Source organism: Mya arenaria, chromosome 7 (genome assembly GCF_026914265.1).
Source record: "Mya arenaria isolate MELC-2E11 chromosome 7, ASM2691426v1".
Lineage (NCBI taxonomy): Eukaryota > Metazoa > Mollusca > Bivalvia > Myida > Myidae > Mya > Mya arenaria.
The window spans coordinates 62,687,051-62,707,358 of NC_069128.1; the positions used below are offsets into that span (position 1 = coordinate 62,687,051).

The 20,308-nt window shown below is 36.3% G+C and overlaps 1 protein-coding gene across 1 annotated transcript; it reads right to left on the minus strand.

The window, feature by feature from the left end:
• Nucleotides 1-3,663: 3,663 nt before the first annotated feature.
• LOC128241327 (ras-related protein Rab-5C-like) lies at nucleotides 3,664-19,093 on the minus strand. Its single transcript, XM_052958258.1, has 7 exons — nucleotides 18,949-19,093; nucleotides 17,988-18,139; nucleotides 15,039-15,132; nucleotides 4,247-4,309; nucleotides 4,089-4,127; nucleotides 3,958-3,968; nucleotides 3,664-3,741 (listed from the first exon to the last, which is right to left on the minus strand). Exons 1-7 carry the CDS (start codon nucleotides 19,091-19,093, stop codon nucleotides 3,664-3,666), a joined length of 582 nt encoding a protein of 193 aa, XP_052814218.1.
• Between the last annotated feature and the right edge of the window lie 1,215 nt (nucleotides 19,094-20,308).

The window sequence follows — 20,308 nt, forward strand, 5'->3', positions numbered from 1 at the left end:
ATTGCTGAACACGTGTAATTTTGGTATCATTTAAGGGGCATTGCTTACCATATGTAATTTTGGTATCATTTTACAGGGCATTCCTTACCACATGTAATTTTGGTATAATTTTAAATGACATTGTTTACCACATGTAATTTATGTATCTCTTTAAATGGTATTGCTTACCACGTTTAATTTTGGTTTCCTTTTAATTGGTTTTGCTTACCACAAGTAATTTTTGTGTCATTTTAAGAGACATTGCTTACCATGTGTAATTTATGTGTCATTTAAAGAGACATTGCTTACCACGTGCATTTTTGTGTCATTTTTTAGGGGCATTGCTTACCAGGTGTAATTTTGGTATGATTTTAAGAGACATTGCTTACCACGTGTAATTTTTGTGTTATTTTAAGGGGCATTGCTTACCATATGTAATTTCGTTATCCTTTTACAGGGTATTGCTTACCATATGTAATTTCGATATCCTTTTTCAGGGTATTGCTTACCACTTGTAATGTTGGTGTCATTTTAAGAGACATTGCTTACCATGTGTTATTTTGGTATCATTTTAAGGGGCATTTGTAACCATGTGTAATTTAGGTATCTCTTTAAATGGAATTGCTTACAACGTGTACTTTTGGTATCATTTTAAATGGCATTGCTTGCCACGTGTAGTTTTAGTTAAATTTAAAATGGCATTGCTTACCACGTGTAGTAACTTTGCCGAAGTGTTTGTCCTGAGGGTGGTATTGAAAATAATAATAAAAAACTGTTTAAATTTTGCTTATATAAGTATTATACTTAGCAGCGATTTCACACTACAAAGAATAATAACAAATTTACACTTTTTTCGACATTATGAAAAGAAATAATAGTATAGCAAATCACATCGTCATCGAACTGCTAAATTCTTTCAATAGTGTGGCATAATTCCTTCAACTCTTGGAGAGATAGGGATATACTTTTCCCCTTAGTTCTGTCACAAAGGTGTGCATATAAGTTTCCCCTAAAGGTTTTTTTTATCCAATGTCTTGCTTTGTGAAAGATTAAATCTCATCTTTGCCATGATATCAAAAGGGTGGGAACTCAAGACATGTTGGTTTTTATAGGATGGTTGATAAGCATCAGTAAGGGGCAATCGTTTTGATCTATGGGCTGTGTAGGGAGTGATAATTGGTGGAGCTGTCGTCGATGTGTCATTATGATGCTTTGTTCTCAATACTTTACCAGCCAATGGTAAACTATAACGCTATGATAGAATTTGGGGTATTGATATTTATCTTTATTCTAGGGACAAAGAACACTTTGTGTCCCCTAGCAAATATCTAATTACTGAGGTCTTTGACCCTACTGATACCTCATGCGTATCCGAATAATTGTATGCGGATGACTTTTAAAAGTTTTTAAAAGGTATTCTTTTATTTAAAGACACGTATTGAAAACGGCACAGAATACATAGAAATTATATAGCAAAAATACGGGTGGACTACTTTAGCTATAAGGGTTAAAAATAAATCAATGTTATACAAATACCTCACTATTTATCAATATTCCATAGATAAAATAGCATTTGTCTTATAAGAGTCAGACTTTATTTACTTGTCGTGTGTTTAAGAGTGGATACATTTGAATTTATATCACGTTTTCATACATTAAATATACACTATATATATATATATATATATATACAATATATATAGTTGTCATTCCTTTCCCATTTCTTTAATTAAATGTTACATCGGAAGCAAATTACCCTATCCTAAAGTCCGGTATAATAAAAACCGGCTTTAGCAAAGTCGTACTTGTCCGGAACCATCTGTGGTGGATAGGTCTCTGTAGAGTTCATGTTTTCAATACGAAGACTGACTCCAAAATGACATTGTTAATCAAACCGTTCTTTTATATTTATATAATTTAAATCACGTGATGTCTATTTATAACAAATGGCATAAATACTATTTATAGAATGACATGTTCAAGCTTGTCTGGCTACCAGTTTTCGAAATTATTTGGATAACCTTCCGGACACTGTAGCGCACCAATCAGGTTCATGTGGTCACTTTGTAAGTAGCATGAAACAACCCCATCTATTTAATGAAACATACGGCCTACTTGAGGTATCAGTTCCTTTAACAGTTGGTTCTCTTTGAGTCCCAAACAAACCCTTTCTTGGTAGGGACCACTTCCCAAAACTGCCTTATGTCAACGCACGCGCTGCCCTTTCCTACACATATATAAACATTTCCACCTAGGTGAGCTTTCTATTCTTCTTTGTTTTGAAGCCCTTGATCCCTATAATCTGAAGCATCGACCAAATTTTTCCATCGCATCAAAGTGGGACTGATACCCTTCTTTGTCGGTTTGTCATTTTCCCACTCTCGTAGATCGACCCTGAGTTCCCCTTTCCAGTCTTTTACTTCCAGGTATCGACAGTTTCCCAATTGAAATTTCATTATGTCGGCAGTCTGAATGACACCACGTTTGAGACTGACACTTATGAAGCTCTTCCTTTATACATCGTTACCTTCTCTGAGTGGTCAAAATTTCTTATTTCTGATTGGTTGTCTGTATTTAGAATTAAGTCATCTTCTATTCATAGAATATTTTTTTTGAACACGTGTTCCACCTTTGAAAATAATAAGTTCCTAAAGAGGGACCTTATCCGTAAAAAGGGAAAGTGCTTGAGACAGGCTCGCTTGAGAGTACAGTTCTGTCGACTTTATTGGATACGCGGTTTTTTACATTGTTTTTTTTGTACTTGTTTCAATTTAAACATATTTAAAGCATTAAATTGGTAAAACATAATTCATTTTACAATGACAAAAATGCACGAATCTGGTGTCTAGTCTCTTTATCTGTGTATTTAGTTTTCATTCGTTAAATCAGTGATGCGGGTTATATTACAACGCCTAACGTGACCAGGGGCATATGTTGAAATTTTTGACGCCTGAATGATATTGGTATTGTCCCATTCTGGCATATGATGTTAAAACAGAGTTTTGACAGCTAAAAAGCAGAGAATAGAACTCTAAACTATGGGATTCATTATTGAAGCCTTCTAGTAAATGGCTAGATTCATGTAAGAAAACGACAATCAACTGTACAATACACGAAATGGAATCTAAATTTAGTACAATTGTATTCTTTGACGAACCAATGGTCTTTATTTTAATGCTCACAGGAGTATCGTTTGATCCATTGATCAATTTAATAACCGATGTTTTAAATTCTGTCGATCGATGGCCAATTTATTTTTATCTGTTAGAGGACGGGATTGATTCATTTGCCTACGGTCATTATAAAATACAGTAAAGGTATAGGAAATTGAATTGCATCGTCCTCTGTACGAAGCAAGAGGTGAAGATGTATTTTATTACTTGACATGTTTATTTACTATATACTATATAGTATATACTATTAATGAACAGCATTTGAATTGACTGAAAATCTTCTATCTTGTAATCACGTCTCTCATCTAAAACCAAAACATTGTTGACCATTATCTTCAAACATTATACATCAACAATTTATGGTTATTTGCTTTAGCACTTGCTTTTATATTTTTTTTTATTTTAGTCAAATATATTGAAATTTATTTTAAACAATATAAATATGTAAATTTGAAAAAGAGAAATGAAATGCTTATATGTATTTACTTGTTTTGTTTTAGAAAAGTTAATATTACCATGGGGATATAGTGAAGTATAACCCTTCATCCACAGCATCCACAGCGATGAAGTTTGCGGCTGCAAGGGTTTCCTAAAACAAAGTAGTTTCAATTGAAATTACAACTTTTCAGCGTCAGTGTCAAAACAATTCTTTTTACACAATACTATTATATAACTGAGTGAATATATAACTCACTGCATCCAACTGGCTTGGGTCCGTCATCGAAGATGCGATAAGAGCTACGTAATAGCTCTGAATTGGGATAGACCCAAGAGGGGTTGCTTAATATATTTCGTCAGTGTTTACTGTCTGGCGGTCTGGAACAAGTGTTAAATATATTAGTACAACGAATATAGACTTGGTCATACGTATAACGTAAAACATGTATACTTTAATGTTGAAACGGGAAATAGCGAACTATAAAAATAAAGTCTTACCATCTGAGTCTGAGCTTGGCTCATCGGTGGTGAAGGTGTCTGTAACAAATGTTAAATATATTAGTACAAAGAGTATAGACGCGGTCATACGTATGACGTAAAATTGTATACTTTGATGTTGAAACGCGAATAAGCGAACTATGAAACTAAAGACCTACCCTTTGAGCTTGGCTCATCGGCGGTGGAGGTGTCTAAGCTTGGCTCATCGGCGGTGAAGGTGTCTGTAACAAGTGTTTAATATATTAGTACAACGAGTATAAGGTAAAACTATATACTTTAATGTTGAAACGCGAATAGGTGACTATGAAAATAAAGACCTACCCTCTGAGTCTGAGCTTGACTCATCGGCGGTAGAGGTGTCTGTAACAAGTGTTTAATATATTTCTGTTTCTTTTTATCCATAATATGGATAAATGTATTGCCCATAAACGGGGTTAAATGTGCTTCTTTATGCCTCCCAAATTCGAGAGACACTTTGCTCACTTCGCCCGTAACACTTCTTTTTCACTGAAACTCATTCTGGAGATAGGGGAAATGGGTGAAAACAACATGTTACACTCTCTATTTATAGAGGGGTTCTGTCAGACCAACAACTAACTTGTTGATTGGCTAATACAATATCATATATTTGTACAGACGTCCAAACCTTGTTGATGGTTGGTAAACTTAAAAAATTTAAAACATCTGCTCGAATGCTTTACTTTTATTGGAGGTGACTCGTTTGCAAAAAAAACCATCTAGGAACTTTATGTTCGTTTTGGTCTACTAAACTTCAACTCATTGTTAGTCCTATATATCTGTTCCACTGATTCAAAATACGCAAAAATGACCTGTACACTTTTGTTACGTTCTTAACAAAAATGTATTGATAATAAAATACAACGTTATTCTTAAAATGATATGTGGTACAGGGACAAAGAATCCGCAGAGCCGGGTTTTATGTGTATTTTGTCTTTACTTATATTTCTTTGAGTTAAATTCTTACACGTCGTTTTCGGTCATTTCCCACACTTTTTGTTGTTATTACTTCAGAGTTGAAAATGTTGATCTTTTGTTTGTTTGCTGTTGTCGTAGCAAGTAAGAGAAGAACTTGGTCTGTGAAGAGCTTCCCTATACATTGGTGTATGAAGGTGTAGGTGAGGGTATTATATTAGCAACAAGACGAGTTGGCTACTTTAGTTAAAATTCGGTGTAAGTCAATTTAAAAGAACAATTTCCAATGAATTTATTAAGGTTTTTCTATTCGACAGAAACGTTAAAGGAAGTTCTAACACTTTTGTACATACAGGTATACATTCATTATATTTCACAGTTCCAATATTACGCGTCTTATTGATTTTCATAACCCAAACATCGCAGACATCATGCTCAGTGAAAGAAACGAAATCACAAGGTTGAATAGGCTTATTAAAAAAGTGGTTCATAAATAGCGATGTGTTAGAGAAATGCCTACGTTGTAAATCGTTTTGTCCCCAACTCTGGAAAAAAACAAGAAAATCCACCGGTTCCTTAATATTAATTATAGCACTAATGATTTCTGAAATACAAAACGTAAAAAGTATATAATATCCATTTTTAACAAGTTAGTTCCTTTCCCAAATAAATCCAAATATATTATGATTTATAATAAAATCATTTTAGGGGTTCAGTGTGATTTGAGAGTTAATATGTTGGACTTAAGGCCACTCCTTTTTTGGTTAACAAAAAAAAACATTCTAGGCTAAATCTCCACTTGGTGGTGGAACAAAAAGGAGAGGAGTATTCGTTATAATTATTATTTCAATACATTTTGTTAAAAAGCAATTGAATTGGTCTTATCCTTTGCTCTCCGAAAAATCTGTCTCGGGGTTCAATCTTTCTGTCAGATCCAAATGTTCGATAAAGGTTTTCATGTCTACGTCATTGTTTATCTGTTTATGAAATTCATGTTTCCTGATACACACATATTTCATTACCAAACTTTTGATATAGGTTTTCTTTTTCATCGTCAAAGCGTACACCTTCTTCATGGATTGTTTTGTAAGTGTATGGCACCCTCCTCTGGAAAACATTCAGGACAACCTTGGAATATGCAACCGTGAAACTTGTAAGCTGTGTTAGTTTCTAAACAATATCCGTTGAGCTTGTACCTTGTTTCTGGCATCGTTTTCTCGCGGTCATTGGGAGCGTGGTGTGTCGTCATCCATTTTAGCCATTGTATAGAAAGTTTACTAAACTGATCATTGTATCCACTGGGTGATATTTTATCAATGGGTGACGACACATTTTCGGTAAGGGTATCATTAACCTAATCTTCGTAAATTCATTCTTCGCCTTGGAGTATATTCAAATGTCCATCTATCATTTTAGCGTGGATCCATTCTTCATTTATTTTGACCCGCCATTCTTCTTCGAGGAATTTCGTTGTGAAGATATTCATACAGACGGACGCTATAGCAACAGACTTAAACGGCACCAACTCATCTCTTTTTTCTATCTTTCCTTTTGGACCTAATACGTCTTCCTGTCTTCCTATCGCTGACATTAATAAATACCTAAATGTCAAGCAGGCTTGGCTCAAAATATCTACATCGCTCCTACAGTATTCTAATATTTCCTTTCTAAAGTCAAAGACCTCTTCTCTCCTCGAAGTAAGCCAAGTCAAAAGGTCCTTTCTGTCTTTTTCACTCATAAAATCGACAAATACGATTGGTTCTCTCTGGTGTTAAACAAGTGAGGAAACCATCCGTTCTTCAACTCATTCAACCCAAACGCTTTGGGTAATGCCGCCAGCTTCATGGGTAGAAAAATTAGGCTATCGATCACTTTCATATGGAGACCTTTTTCTATATCCATGTACATGATTTTGGAGCCGTTGTTTATAATTTTTACTGGCCTCATCGACTGGTCAATGAAATACTCGGTCGGTTTTATCACATTCTTTACATCGTGTCCCACAGCTTTTACATATAGAGCATAGTTTAACCAGTTAATCAATAATATAAAATAAAAGACATAGGGTTTATTTACAAAAAAGTATGGGCACTTTTGATGAGACAGTACAAAATAAGGCGGATTGTAAAGTTATATGCAGTTGTCAGGAGGTAAAACGACATGTGTGTTTGGTTTTTGGTATGTAGCATTAAGTAATGAACAACATGTTGACATTGCTGGGTTATCCCTTGACCCCAGTGACGATTCCTTATAGTTGTCAGAGATACCAACTTCCATAATACTTTAGGTAGAACAATGTGTATGTTTGTTGTAACTTGTATGATATGCACAATTTTGCATCTCTTTTGTTTTGTTATCAAAAACATGTATTTTGTTCTCTTTAAGCAATTGAATATAACTATGCCTGTTTGTGCTCCATTTACTTTAGTTTATAGCTATAAGAAGAGCATTAAGTCTGTTTTTCCTTACCCATTAGGTCATTACAATTAGAAATCCATAAAGCTTGTTTGTCTTTCTTTTGTTTGGTCATTACTATGAGAACAGCATAAAGCATTTGTATTTGTATAAATAAAATGTAGGGTTTTAGTTAGGTTTTGGAAAGGACGGGGTGCTTAGGATGAAAAAAGCACCTGGTTTTGGGCAGTAAATAAATAAAACATTATGAATTTCATGGAAAATTCTTCAATGTTATATTAGGCTTCAATTACCAAACATGTAAGTTTTGTTTGAATTCATAATCATATTTCAAGTTTTAATCAAAATATAAGGAATAGTTGATTATCTTAAGCATTTAAAACTTTGAAGGCAGGAGTGGGCACATTCAAGCCACCATGAGGACAGAAGGGTGCGTTCAAAAGGACAGGTTGCAGCACCCTCCCCATAACCCTCTACCTAAAACTCTATATAATGAATTCATATTTCAGATTTGTTTATTATAAATGACATACATTGGGCAGATTGATAACAGCGTTGTAAACTCTATCGTTTTTACTTTTAAAGCAACTGTGCACCAGATGATCAATTTGCAAGAAAAAAAGGAATTTTTTTTTGGGAAAAATGACATAAAATTTGCATTAATGTGTACAATGCATTGAAACTTACTTACTGAAGTACCACATAGTTTACAATATATTCAAGTTTAGCAGTTATTTCGTGTTTTTCCATTAAAAAAGATTACTGGGTATGTCTTAATGCGTGATTGGCTAGACGATGTTATCACGTAATATTACCAAGTTAGGTGTAAACCTTAAATATACCACTCGTTTGGAGTAAGCCCTCGTAGCACAGTGGATACAACACTTAACTTCAATTTTGGCCACACGGGTTCGAACCCAGTATCCGAAACAATTTTCTTTTTACATATTGGTACTTTTTTACTATTATGATATCAAAGCGTTCTTATAAAAAATGTCCTGATATTCGTTACAGAAAAAAATCTTTTTTGGTGCCAATTTGGTGTACAGTCCCTTTAAACGTGAATTACGTTTACATGATAATATTGATTTTAATCAAGCAAGCACAGCTGAAACAAATGTGTCGAGTCTGATTTCAAATACTGCAAAACACAAGTGATTCAATAAAACTTTCAGAGTTTTGTTTTTAATGATAACAACGTTTTTAAATTGACCATGCTTTAAACAATCAGCATATTTTTTGGAAATTAGGTTTAAATAATTGATATTGTCTTTGTTTGGTGAAATAATGTTTATTAAATATGACGGCAAGAGTTAATTTTTTGCTGCCCCCTTTTAAGTGTAAATCACAACAATTATGCAAACCAATGGTTTCTATTCATAGTTACATCATACTCTAATTTGCTTCATTGTATGGTTTGCTTTAACACGATCTGATTGTTTTATAAAAAAAAAACGAACACATTTATGTCTGTGTTATTATCTATGTATAAATGTTTTTGTTTGATTATTACATGCAGTAAATATATATTTAAACACGATCTGATTGTTAAATGGGGAAAAAACACGAACAAATATATGTCTGTGTTCCTAATTATCTATGTATACATGTTTTTGTTTGATTATTACATGCAGTAAATATAAATTTGAACACGATCTGATTGTTAAATGAAAAAAACACGAACAAATATATGTCTGTGTTCCTAATTATATATGTATACATTTTATTTTAATTATTACATACAATAAATATAAATTTGAACACGATCTGATTGTTAAATGAAAAAAAAACACGAACAAATATATGTCTGTGTTCCTAATGATCTATGTATACATGTTTTGTTTGATTATAACATGCAATAAATATGAGTTGTTTAATAGTATGACACCATGTTTTAACCGATGTTACCATTATTGCTTATGAATATTTGTAATACATTGTATACATATTTGTTGTCTGGAGTCGGCAACCTTTAGCAAATAAAAACAATTGAACTTGTATTAGTGTGTGTGTGCGTTTACTATAACCCAGGAACCCCCGGGTGAGATAGACCATTTTGTTTTATCTAAGTTTTACCCTTAATCAGTATGGTCCGATCAATAACATCATCGCCAAATTTGGTCAGAATATGTATACTATAAGCATAACAGTCATCGAAATTAGACTTTTTGATAAACAAGCCCGAAATCTCATAATTTTGCTTGGCATCAAAGTTTTGAACAAGCCCTGCTATTTGAAATTCAGAAATTGAGCAAACCTAGAACCGATTTTACCAATGAAGGGCTTGCGGGCTTGTGCCGATTTGACTACTGTTAGAATGTGTATGGGTATGTCGGATAAGGCCAATAATCAACCATATTGTCATAAGTCATATACACAAAATTTGGTCAGAATCATGAGAATGTGCATGGGCAGATTATCTCACGCCATTTGCAATCACCCATGTCGCCTCAATCGCTTCAGAATCATGAACTTTGAAAACTGTTTAAATACGGTTCTTGTCCGCTCTTAAAATTTGACTGAAGGTACAACCACACAAGAAGAAGGGCTTTCACTTTTGTTTCTCATCATAAATACTTTTAATGAAATTCGCTTCCTTTAACATAGTGACGTCACACCAAATCAAATTATCTTATATTTTTTAAGTATGTGCATGACGCTATATACATGTTAATGCTGCAGATTCGCCATTTTGACATTTATTATTTTTTTGTCTTAGAATGAGACAATATTTACGTAATATCTGCATACCAGAGATAAAAGACTGCTGACAAAAGATCAGATTGCAGATTTATATATTTCCGTTCAAAAATAATGTTTTATGGCTAGTGCGTTTCTAACTGTTGAAGAAAAATGCAAAAAACAACACTTTTTAACCTTAAATATAAAAATCTAGTTTCTGTCAACAGTCTGATATGACTGGTTGTAATGTTTGTTCGCATACATTGGTTCGTTCCAAGACAAAACGGTTATCATAATGTAAAATCTGTGAGAGTACAGCTTTAATTTACTTGGAGGCCAAGATCAAAGGCTACGGGCATATCTTGGTCGATGGATGTCGCAAAAACATACAGCTTCAATGGACTCTAGCCTTAAAAAATTCGTTTATCAAGTCAAAATCTTTCTGTAACTTTAGTTGCGAACCATAACTTCTAATTGCGACCCTTCCCCCTCATTTCCGACATATCCAACTTCACTTTGAGTCGGGTGTTTGATAGAGGCAGTTTTATGGTAAAATACACCGGAACACACCCTGCTTATTTCAAAGTTGGCTCACTGCGGTTAAATCGATAGGACAAATAAGCATTACAATGCGTGGTAAAGCAGCACCCTATTTTATTCATAGGCTTTAAAATAAAAATAATAATAAACTTTCATGGCAAATCACACTCCACAGCACCATCACTAGAGCAACAGCGCCACCACTTTAACACTGTATGCAGTTGTTTCCTTGTTTGCGCCAATAAACAGAAAAACCTCGAGACGAAGGAATAAACAACTCGTATGTAAGGATGCATTTATATACAACAATGGCACCATATGAACAAGGGACGTAACTTTTATATAAAGAAAAAAAGAAAGTTTTATTGGTCAAGGCTCATTTCGAGCATATAACAAACAACATTTTTTGGCACACAACAACCAATACTTAAGATTGCGTTCTAGTTTGCTTTGTGCCAGTGTAAGTATTTTACATAATAGTTTTATGTCCATACACATGACTGTCCTTAGAGTGTACCCATGCACCGACTGTGGCTGAAATCCTGCAAACTCTCAAAATATGTCCAAGGCCGAATAGCGAGAAAAGCTACTGCAACCAAATTTCGTAATACCTTGGATGCTGAAACGAAATCGTAGCGAACGTGCGGTAGATATGTTCTTAAACAGTACCACATTCTCCGATTTTCGAAGTTTGTCCAAGTAAATAAAAAAAAATCAGATGAGTATAAGTTTTTTCCAAGGCCGAGGTTCATTCCGACCCGAGCGTACGGTGTTTTGCGGAAACGAGGTTTACCGAGTTTCCGCAATACACCCTACGCGAGGGTTGGGATGAACCTAACTTACACTTTACAAGCGGCTATGGTAGATGCTTTTTCTCCCACCTCAGATAAATAAAACTAAGTAAAAATGTATTTTTTGCTAGAACTCTTTTGTGCTTAGTGAAAATAATTGCGTATGGTTATGCGATAATTCGTGGTTGTCATGGATATGCGCGCAGTGATTCAGGCTATGTTAATAGTCAAATCGGTCTTTAAATAGTTCTGAGGAGAGTGAAGCATGATTTCTTGAAAGGTGCGTGAAAACTGTTTTCTGGTGACATTTGAAGCGATAAATAATAAATTAGCGTTCTAAATATTGCCACAATAAAAGATTTCCATGATGCTACAGACGAGAATCTTCAACAAGGGAGGTAATAACAATGTGGCGAGCATTAAAAAGGAGTTCCATACTGGCATTTTATCTTCGCCCGTGGGCAGGATAAGAATTTCTAGCATGGTTAAATTTTTGGATCTACTTATCTGACGTGGGAGAAATATTAATCTTACTTATGTATGCATGAATGAAAACGGAGTTTGGTTTGTGGTCACCAAGACGGACAAGTGGGTTTCTCCAGGTTCTACGGTTTTCCCCACAACGCAAGACCACACGCGTAAAATATAATTTTGTAATAACTTGTTTCATAATCGTTATAAAATTAATATGTTTAAACTAAACTAGTTATTAAAGGCACAGCTGCAGCACAGAAGTGTCAGCTTATTTTCTTTACACCACCAATAAGATGTGGAGTTGGCTTTGGAATAAAGTTGAGTTGTAGCAGAGACACGATGATAACGGACAGACTGATAGTGAGATTTCAGTTTGCACTCTTATAGATTGCCATATTACATACAATAACCTTTTAATGAATTTGGCTGTAATATTTATGGCATGCGGAAAGAGCCAAGAAGCTTTGGTATCTACGATCCATTCGGAACTCATCGGCCATTTTAATCGAAAACAACCTCGGATGAATACCGGTACATCAGTAGAAGTAAAATTTTGGAATAAATTAGTAATTTATTACAGTGTTTTAGCTTGTATTTGTAGATCTTAGTTTTAATTGATTGTCAGTCTAGTGTATAATAACATAATTAAGATTCCGAAGAGTTAAGTCATTAAGTTTAACTGCTAAATTGAAGTTTCTACGCGATCTACTTGCAGCGTTGTTGTAGTGTACCGATTTCTGATATTGTAAACCGTCTATATACATCCGGGGTTGTTTTTGATAAAAGTGGCCGACGAGTTCCGAATGTCTGCGTTCGCGGTCCATAGAATTACCGGAATCCCCCTAATTACCGGAATCCACCGGAATCTACCGGAATCCCCTGAGATATAAAAATTAAAGAATACTTTGAATTGCTGTTTGGGGTGTTTTAAGCTATAATATTCGTAATGTACTAAGAGGTTTACCTTTATAATCATATTTCCATATACAGAAAGTGATAAGGATTCCGGTAGTTTGAAGGTCGGATTGCCGATTATAATGATTTGAGCAAACTACCGGAATCCCTTACGTTCATGAATCTGTCAATTGGATCACGGGTAAGATTCATATTTCATAATTAAGAAAGCCTTTTACGAACGCAACCGCATTTTCCTCATGAAGTCATTACATGTAGTTTAATTAAGCTCGTGCATTCGCGCTTGTAGTTGTAAAGGCATTTTGCGCTAAACACTAAATAAGTTAGTCTTTATGTTTAGTCTTCTAAACAACTAAGACTGTGTGGTATCGTTCGGTACTGGTACCCTTCTAGTAGATTAGTCGAGGGTAATAATCGGGAACCAGGACATGGGAAGAAGGGAGACGAATCCGATTCATGAGGCCAGGAGTACGCTTGCTGTAGTTCAAGGTAAAAAGCCACTTTTTTAGACAATATACGGGTTATGCAGGTATCTCAAGGAAGGGAAATTGTCCTAAATAACCTATGCTAATTGTTGTACAGTAAAACTGCAATCGCTCGAAGTCGCCGGGGACCGAGCCTAAACCTCGAGGGAACCGATGTTTCGAACGACCCGATTTTTAATCATCCAGTCTGTTATGAAATATATTTCAGTGTATTTCAAGTATGAAGTAGTCTGTTTACTAAGACAACGATTATGTGTTGCGTTGTGGAAATTGCTGATATGTTCAAAGGCTGTCGTTTACTTTATGTATAATTCAATATAAAATGTAAAAGAAATATCAATAAATCGATTTTTTTATTAAAGTAAGCTGAAAAACACAACAACGGTAAGCCGGGCCAGTAAAAAATGAACTCTTTTTTGTATTTCTTGCCAGGAAAAGGGTGAAAGGATGAACTTTATTTATTTTGTTGGCATAATTACTCAACAGAAGGAGCAATCTACAATTATTATGAAAATACTTTTGTTACACAATTGAACCTTTTACAGATAAAATTTATTTTAAACGATCAAATATCACCAGCGGTATCGTTGATTTCACAAGTTCAGGGTACATGTAACTGACCTTATCATGTAATACTCCAATAGAAATGTCACATTAACTAAATATCCATTACAAAAAGGCAAACACTGTATATCACAGTCATAATATAACATTGCACATACACCAACTGGCGTTTTCAAAAAAAAGAAGAAGAAATATCGCTCTTCAATCTCAACAAACACGTGTGCCGGAAACTACCTGCAGCGGAAATTACCGGTAAGTGTAAAACTCGGTATGTTCCGGTATCTACAAATAGTTTTAACAACAACACCCGCCTTTCTTTTTAGAGTCCTTTCCGAGTTTTACGTTTTGATCTTGCTGTTCTCGTGGAAAGCCGTGACTTGCTAACGTTTGTGCTGAAAATAGCATTAATAGTTTTCTAAATTACACATATACATTACCAACGTGTTCGGCTATATCAGTTTAGGGTGAAATACAAGCAAGTTATATTCAAAATTATCTTGCAAATATATTACTTAAATGTTTGACTGGAGTTTGCGATGAAACAGAAGTAGAAAATGTAAAAAAAAATCGTAATACGTATAACGGTTGACAATAGAGAAATGTATGTGTATATACTACGTGATAAATTGCGTCATAAATGCTATGTCGGAAGGCAACATTTTGCTTAAAATGAAAATCAGATCGTATTTTACCATATTTTAGTTCGAAAATTAATGTTTTATGGCTAAACGCGTTACTAACACTTAAAGAAAAACGAACTTTTCTGCAGTTTTATAAAACATTTGGGATTTGATATATTGTAAATTATCTAATATGACTGAATTGGAGGAACTGATGCCGAAATCAGCCGATTCTGAAACAACTTCTTTATACAGTATCAAAACTGACAATCTATAAAAGTGCAGCTTTAATTTGTAGAGGATGGACATATCGACGCCGGACAACATGATCCCTACGCTCTAGTGTGACTGTAGCCTGCGCTATGTTTTATTTAAAATGATGAAGAAAAAGTGAAATTATCTTTGTTCAAAGTCTTATTCGAAGCAAAATATTGCCTTCCGACGTAGCATTTATGACGCAATATATCACGTGGTATACACACACTGTGCTAGGCTATATGTCTGTTTTGTTAATTGTACATTGTATGTTACCTATTGTCATGAACACGTCGCCTACACACATGCCGGTCTTGGCTGAAGCCTCGATACATATCAGGTTGTTCTCCTCAGCGAACGATTGGCCTTTCTTGAAGAGAAATACATGAACATTAAATAATTTCTTACCAAACCAATGGTATGACTCCTCTATCTACAATAATGCGCGTATGAGGAACGGCCAAGTATGTACCACACCCACAGCGACGACCACAATGCTATCACAATGCACCGTCTGTACGGCGTAAACAATTGTTTGTTTCCACGTACCCGGAACATCTTGTTTTTCCAGACCTAGGACTTTTCTTGCCGTATTGTGGATTTTATTTCGTAATTTCACATTTTGAGTGAACATTTAACTTTTAATACAGTGAGATTTCCTGATAAACGTCGGTTTTATACAGAATCTCTGTTTCCCAAAAAGCAATACAGAAAAAAGGTACTCACACCTACCTACTTACCCTTTTTTCGGAGATGTTAGTGGATATAATAACTGTTTTGACCTTATTATGCACCAGTCAATTGTTACTACGCCCCTAAGTCCGGAGTGGGGGTTGTGGTATACCGGAGATAGCCGGGGAAATGGGCAGTGTTTTAACCTTCCAGGTGGCCCCGGGTAAATGTGGTGGTTTTGTCTTCACACCAACAATAGCGAGGGATAGGCAATACGGTCCCTGGGGTGCGGGGGCATTTGGCGGGGATTTTACCAGCAGTTTGTCCCCGCCAGGCGGAGATTTTACCCGGGCTTGGCTGGACCGAAAGTCAACGTCCCTGATTTTCCCCGTGGGAGGAGGACGTGGTTACATTTTTTTTTAAAAACTGAGCAGTAAAATAAAAATCACACTTGCAATATGTACGGACTTTAGTTCAGGTCAGTCGAGATATTTTTAATTGTGAGATTGAGTCCCTCCACAAAATAGATCGATTTGCCGAAAACCAAAGTTCAAACAATTGGCAACTGGATACAAAAGAATATACAATCGACTTACAATGTCCAAATGCAAACACCGGTCAACCAGTATTGTTTAAGTCATATCAGTGCCAATGATGATAAGTAATTGATTAAATGCTTTTAAAAACTTAAATGTAAGAATATTGTTATCTAAAACAACCTGCTCTCACTATGCTATGATCCCCGAGTTAGAAAATCATTGTTGATCTTGAAAAGGCGTATATACATTTGTACGAACAGCATCAGCTGAATCAAGATGAGTCACGGCATTTCTTAACCTTTCAAAACTCAATGTCCTGCTTAGATTTGCTACAACATTTTCAAAACATAGCGCAATATAAGCACCGCCCTTAATGAATCGGGCATTGTCCTACGGGTATCGGGTAGGAATTCGTAGATTTTTGTGGGAAGACATGGATGGATCTACCAGTTGAATGATTTTCCTAATCATCCTGGTTCTCACTGTCAAGATTTAAGCCCCGAATACCACGACATTTAGCGTAAAGGCAGATGACCCGCATTACATTTATAAACGTGTACGAATGCTGACGAGCACCCAACGTTGGCACTACGAATGTATCATACTGTAGCAACGACGAGAATACGAATAACGTGACCGATTAAGGAAGATAACTCACGATTGCTTAAATGTATGTTGCAAACCTCAGTTGTGTAACAAATTGTATTGAATCGTAGAACAGCCCTGTCTATTTTCGTACTTAAAATTGAAGCAATGCTATGGCACAGCGGGGCACTCGCCAAATCTGTTATGTCGTATACGACCAAGGCGGCCTGCGCTTACCCGTAGCACAAAGGCATGCTAGGCTATCGTACGGACGGGGGACTTATCATATATATTTTGTGGTTAACTACCGAGGCGACATATGTATGGAAGCTGTGCTATGATAGGGCGGTGCGCTCACCGTACTAGTATTTTTAATGTCGTATACCTCTACTGCGGCCTTTGTACCCATGTAATACATTGGGTCGAGCCAGTGGTACGGAATGGACACTAACCTTATGTTTTATGTTGACTACTGCGGCCTGCGCACCCTGGAAATACATAAGGTCGAGGCTGTAGTAGGGACGGGACACTCGAAATGTTTTTAATGTCGTATACAACCACGGCGGCATGCGCACACCGGTAATACTGGCGATAGTCTGTGGTAGGGTCTTGGCACTAACCAAAATTTATGTCAAATACGACCACTGCGGCATGCGCGCTGCAGGTTGTGCATGGGAAAAAGGCTATGATACTGACTACCACGGGGGCCTGTTCGCCCCGGTAATACTATGAGGTGTGCCAATAGTAGGGATGGGGCACTCATCATATTTGTTATATCGTATAGGACTAAGGCGCCCTGCGAGACTGCGGTATGGACGGGGCACTTGCCATCTTTGTTATATCGTATAAGACTATGTTGGCCTGCGCACCACGATAAACATTCGAGGCTGTGACGCACTATAATTATCATTTTATATATACCACCACGGCGATCTGCGCGCCCCGCTAATACATTTTGATGAGGCTGCGGTAAGGACGGGGCACTCAACATATTTGTTATGTCGTATACGACTACGGCGGCCTGCGCACTCCGCTAATACATTTGGGTGATGCTATGGTAGAGACGGGGCACTCAACATATTTGTTATGTCGTATACGACTACGGCGGCCTGCCTGCTCCGCTAATACATTGGGGTGATGCTAATGTAGAGACGGGGCACTCAACATGTTTGTTATGTCGTCGACGACCACGGCGGCCTGCCTGCTCCGCTAATACATTGGGGTGATGCTATGGTAGGGACGGGGCACTCAACATATTTGTTATGTCGTTATACGACTACGACGGCCTGCGAGCTCCGGTAGTACATTGGGGTGAGGTTGTGGAAGTGACGGAGAACTGACCATATTTGTTATGTCATATACGACTTCAGCGGCCTGTGTGCCCCGGTAATACGTTGGGACGAGGCTGTGATAGGGTCGGGCCACTCACCATATTTGTTAAATCGTAAACGACCACGGCGGCCTGCGCGCCCCTGTAATACATTGAAGTGAAGAGTTGGTAACGTGACTGTCCCGCAGTGTCCCAGATATCAAACTTAACCGTCTGTCCCGACACACTCATCGCCTGTGTAAGAAACGCCGCTAAAATACAATAAGTATGTGTTAGCGCAACAACATGAAAGGGAGATAATTGCGCGACACTCTATTAAACAAGAAAACGGGAGGCGACGCTAGGAAGTGAGGTTAAAATGTATGAGTAGTTGTAGGCTTTATCTCTTTAGTTAATTAGATAAAAGCGGCCAATTTGTATGTGACTGTAAAGAAATAAATAGATTTTATGTTACTGAGCTACTTCCATACATCATAAAAGAACACACAGGTGATACATGATTTGACGAAAAAAACGAGAATATTCGTCTGTCTTGAATGTTTTTTTTTAGTTCGAATGGTTTGAGGGCTGAACACTTAGTTTTCAAAAAGGAAGGTAAAGAAAGGATAGTTTTCAAAACGTGAATATCATTTCTTTCCCTCGGTGAGCATCGAAAATGTGCAAATGTCAAGCATTTCCATATTAGTTTAAAGATATCTATTTTACAACAATTGCGGAACAAGTTATTACAACATTATATTAATCACTCCCGTTGGCACGATGTTACGCTAGAGCGTGGTCTTGTGTTGTGGGGGAAACCGGAGTACCAGGAGGAAACCAACTTGTCCGGCTTGGTGACCACAAACCAAACTCACATGCACCCAGACCGGGAATCGAGACCTGGTCGCCTAGGTGAGAAGCAAGTGCGCTTACCACTACGCCAACCGGACAACCACTATTGCACTGGCATATTGTCTAACAGAGGGAAAGTCGCCAGGAACGTCGATACACACTCATTAAGACAATATATTTATTTCCATACTTAGACCTTTATTACAACTACGTTTTTGTAATAACTCACCCCCAATTGTGGCCCCTGAGTTTTCTTCGAATTCTCCTCGAACGAACCTCAGAGCGATGCTGGATTTCCCCACACCCTGGCCGCCAAGCAGCAAGAGTTTTACGTTCTGTACTTTCCCGCCACCCGACATGGCACCTGCCGGCATGTCGCGCGCGCTGCCCGTGGCACTTCCTCTCGCTCATTTCCACAGAAATGTGTGTCTGAACTACCTGTATGGCATCATTTAATCCGTTTAAAATCATCTGTCACAGTGTTAAAGATGCACTCTCACAGATTCTCAGAATTGACACTTTTTAATCTTTTTGACTCGGAATCGGCTGATTTAGGCATCAATGCCTTCAAGTATTCATGTTAGATAACTCACAATATATCAGATCACAATTGTTTGGTTAAATGCCGGAAATTACATTTTTCTTAAAGCGTTGGTAACGCTTTTAGCCATAAACATATATTTTTGAAAGTAAGTATGATAAACTTTGGTCTGATCTTTTGTTAGCAGTCTTATATCACTGGTTTCCAGACTTAATGCAAAAATGTATCATTCAAAGACAAAAACAAAACAAAAAGTTGTAAAAACGGTAAATCTGAGAGAGAGCAGCTTAAACGTTGAGTGAAATGCAGACTAAGAAAAAGACTCCTATGTGTATTGCAAGTATGTTATCATCAATTCATTGATTTAAAATATTACATTGCCGAAAACGTAACTAACTTTTTGCGCACTAAAATATAACTTTTTAAAAAAAGACTTAACAAAATCATCATCTTCTCAATATGCAGCGATTTGTTTATGAAAAGTTAACTTTTTTCAACAATTGAAATAATGTATGATTACCGCAAAATCCATTTTCAATTTGTGTGCCTTAACTTCTGTAAAATGAGCGATTATAAATAGTTATGAGACAGCGATGCGTGATTCGATCGTTCGATTATTTTTTATTGTACGAATAACCGCTTCATAACTACTTATAAAGCATTGCTTATGTCCATATTACTGCATGTTTATTTATATGTATATGACTATTACAAACAAATTAGATAATTTAACTTTTAAAGCAACTGTGCACCAGATGATCAATTTGCAAGAAAAAAAGAAAATTGTCGAAAACTGACATAAACTTGGTATTAATGTGTACAATCCATTAAAACTTACTTACTGATGTACCACATACCACATCCTGGTACAGTGGATATAGCTCTGGACTTCAATTTTGGCGATTCGGGTTCAAACCCGGTCTTCGACACAATTTTTTTTACATTTTGGTATTTTTTTTGCAATTATGATATCAAAGCGTAACAAATTCAATTAAATAATTGTCCTGAGATTCGTTACTGAAAAAAAACTTTTTTATGGTGACTATCT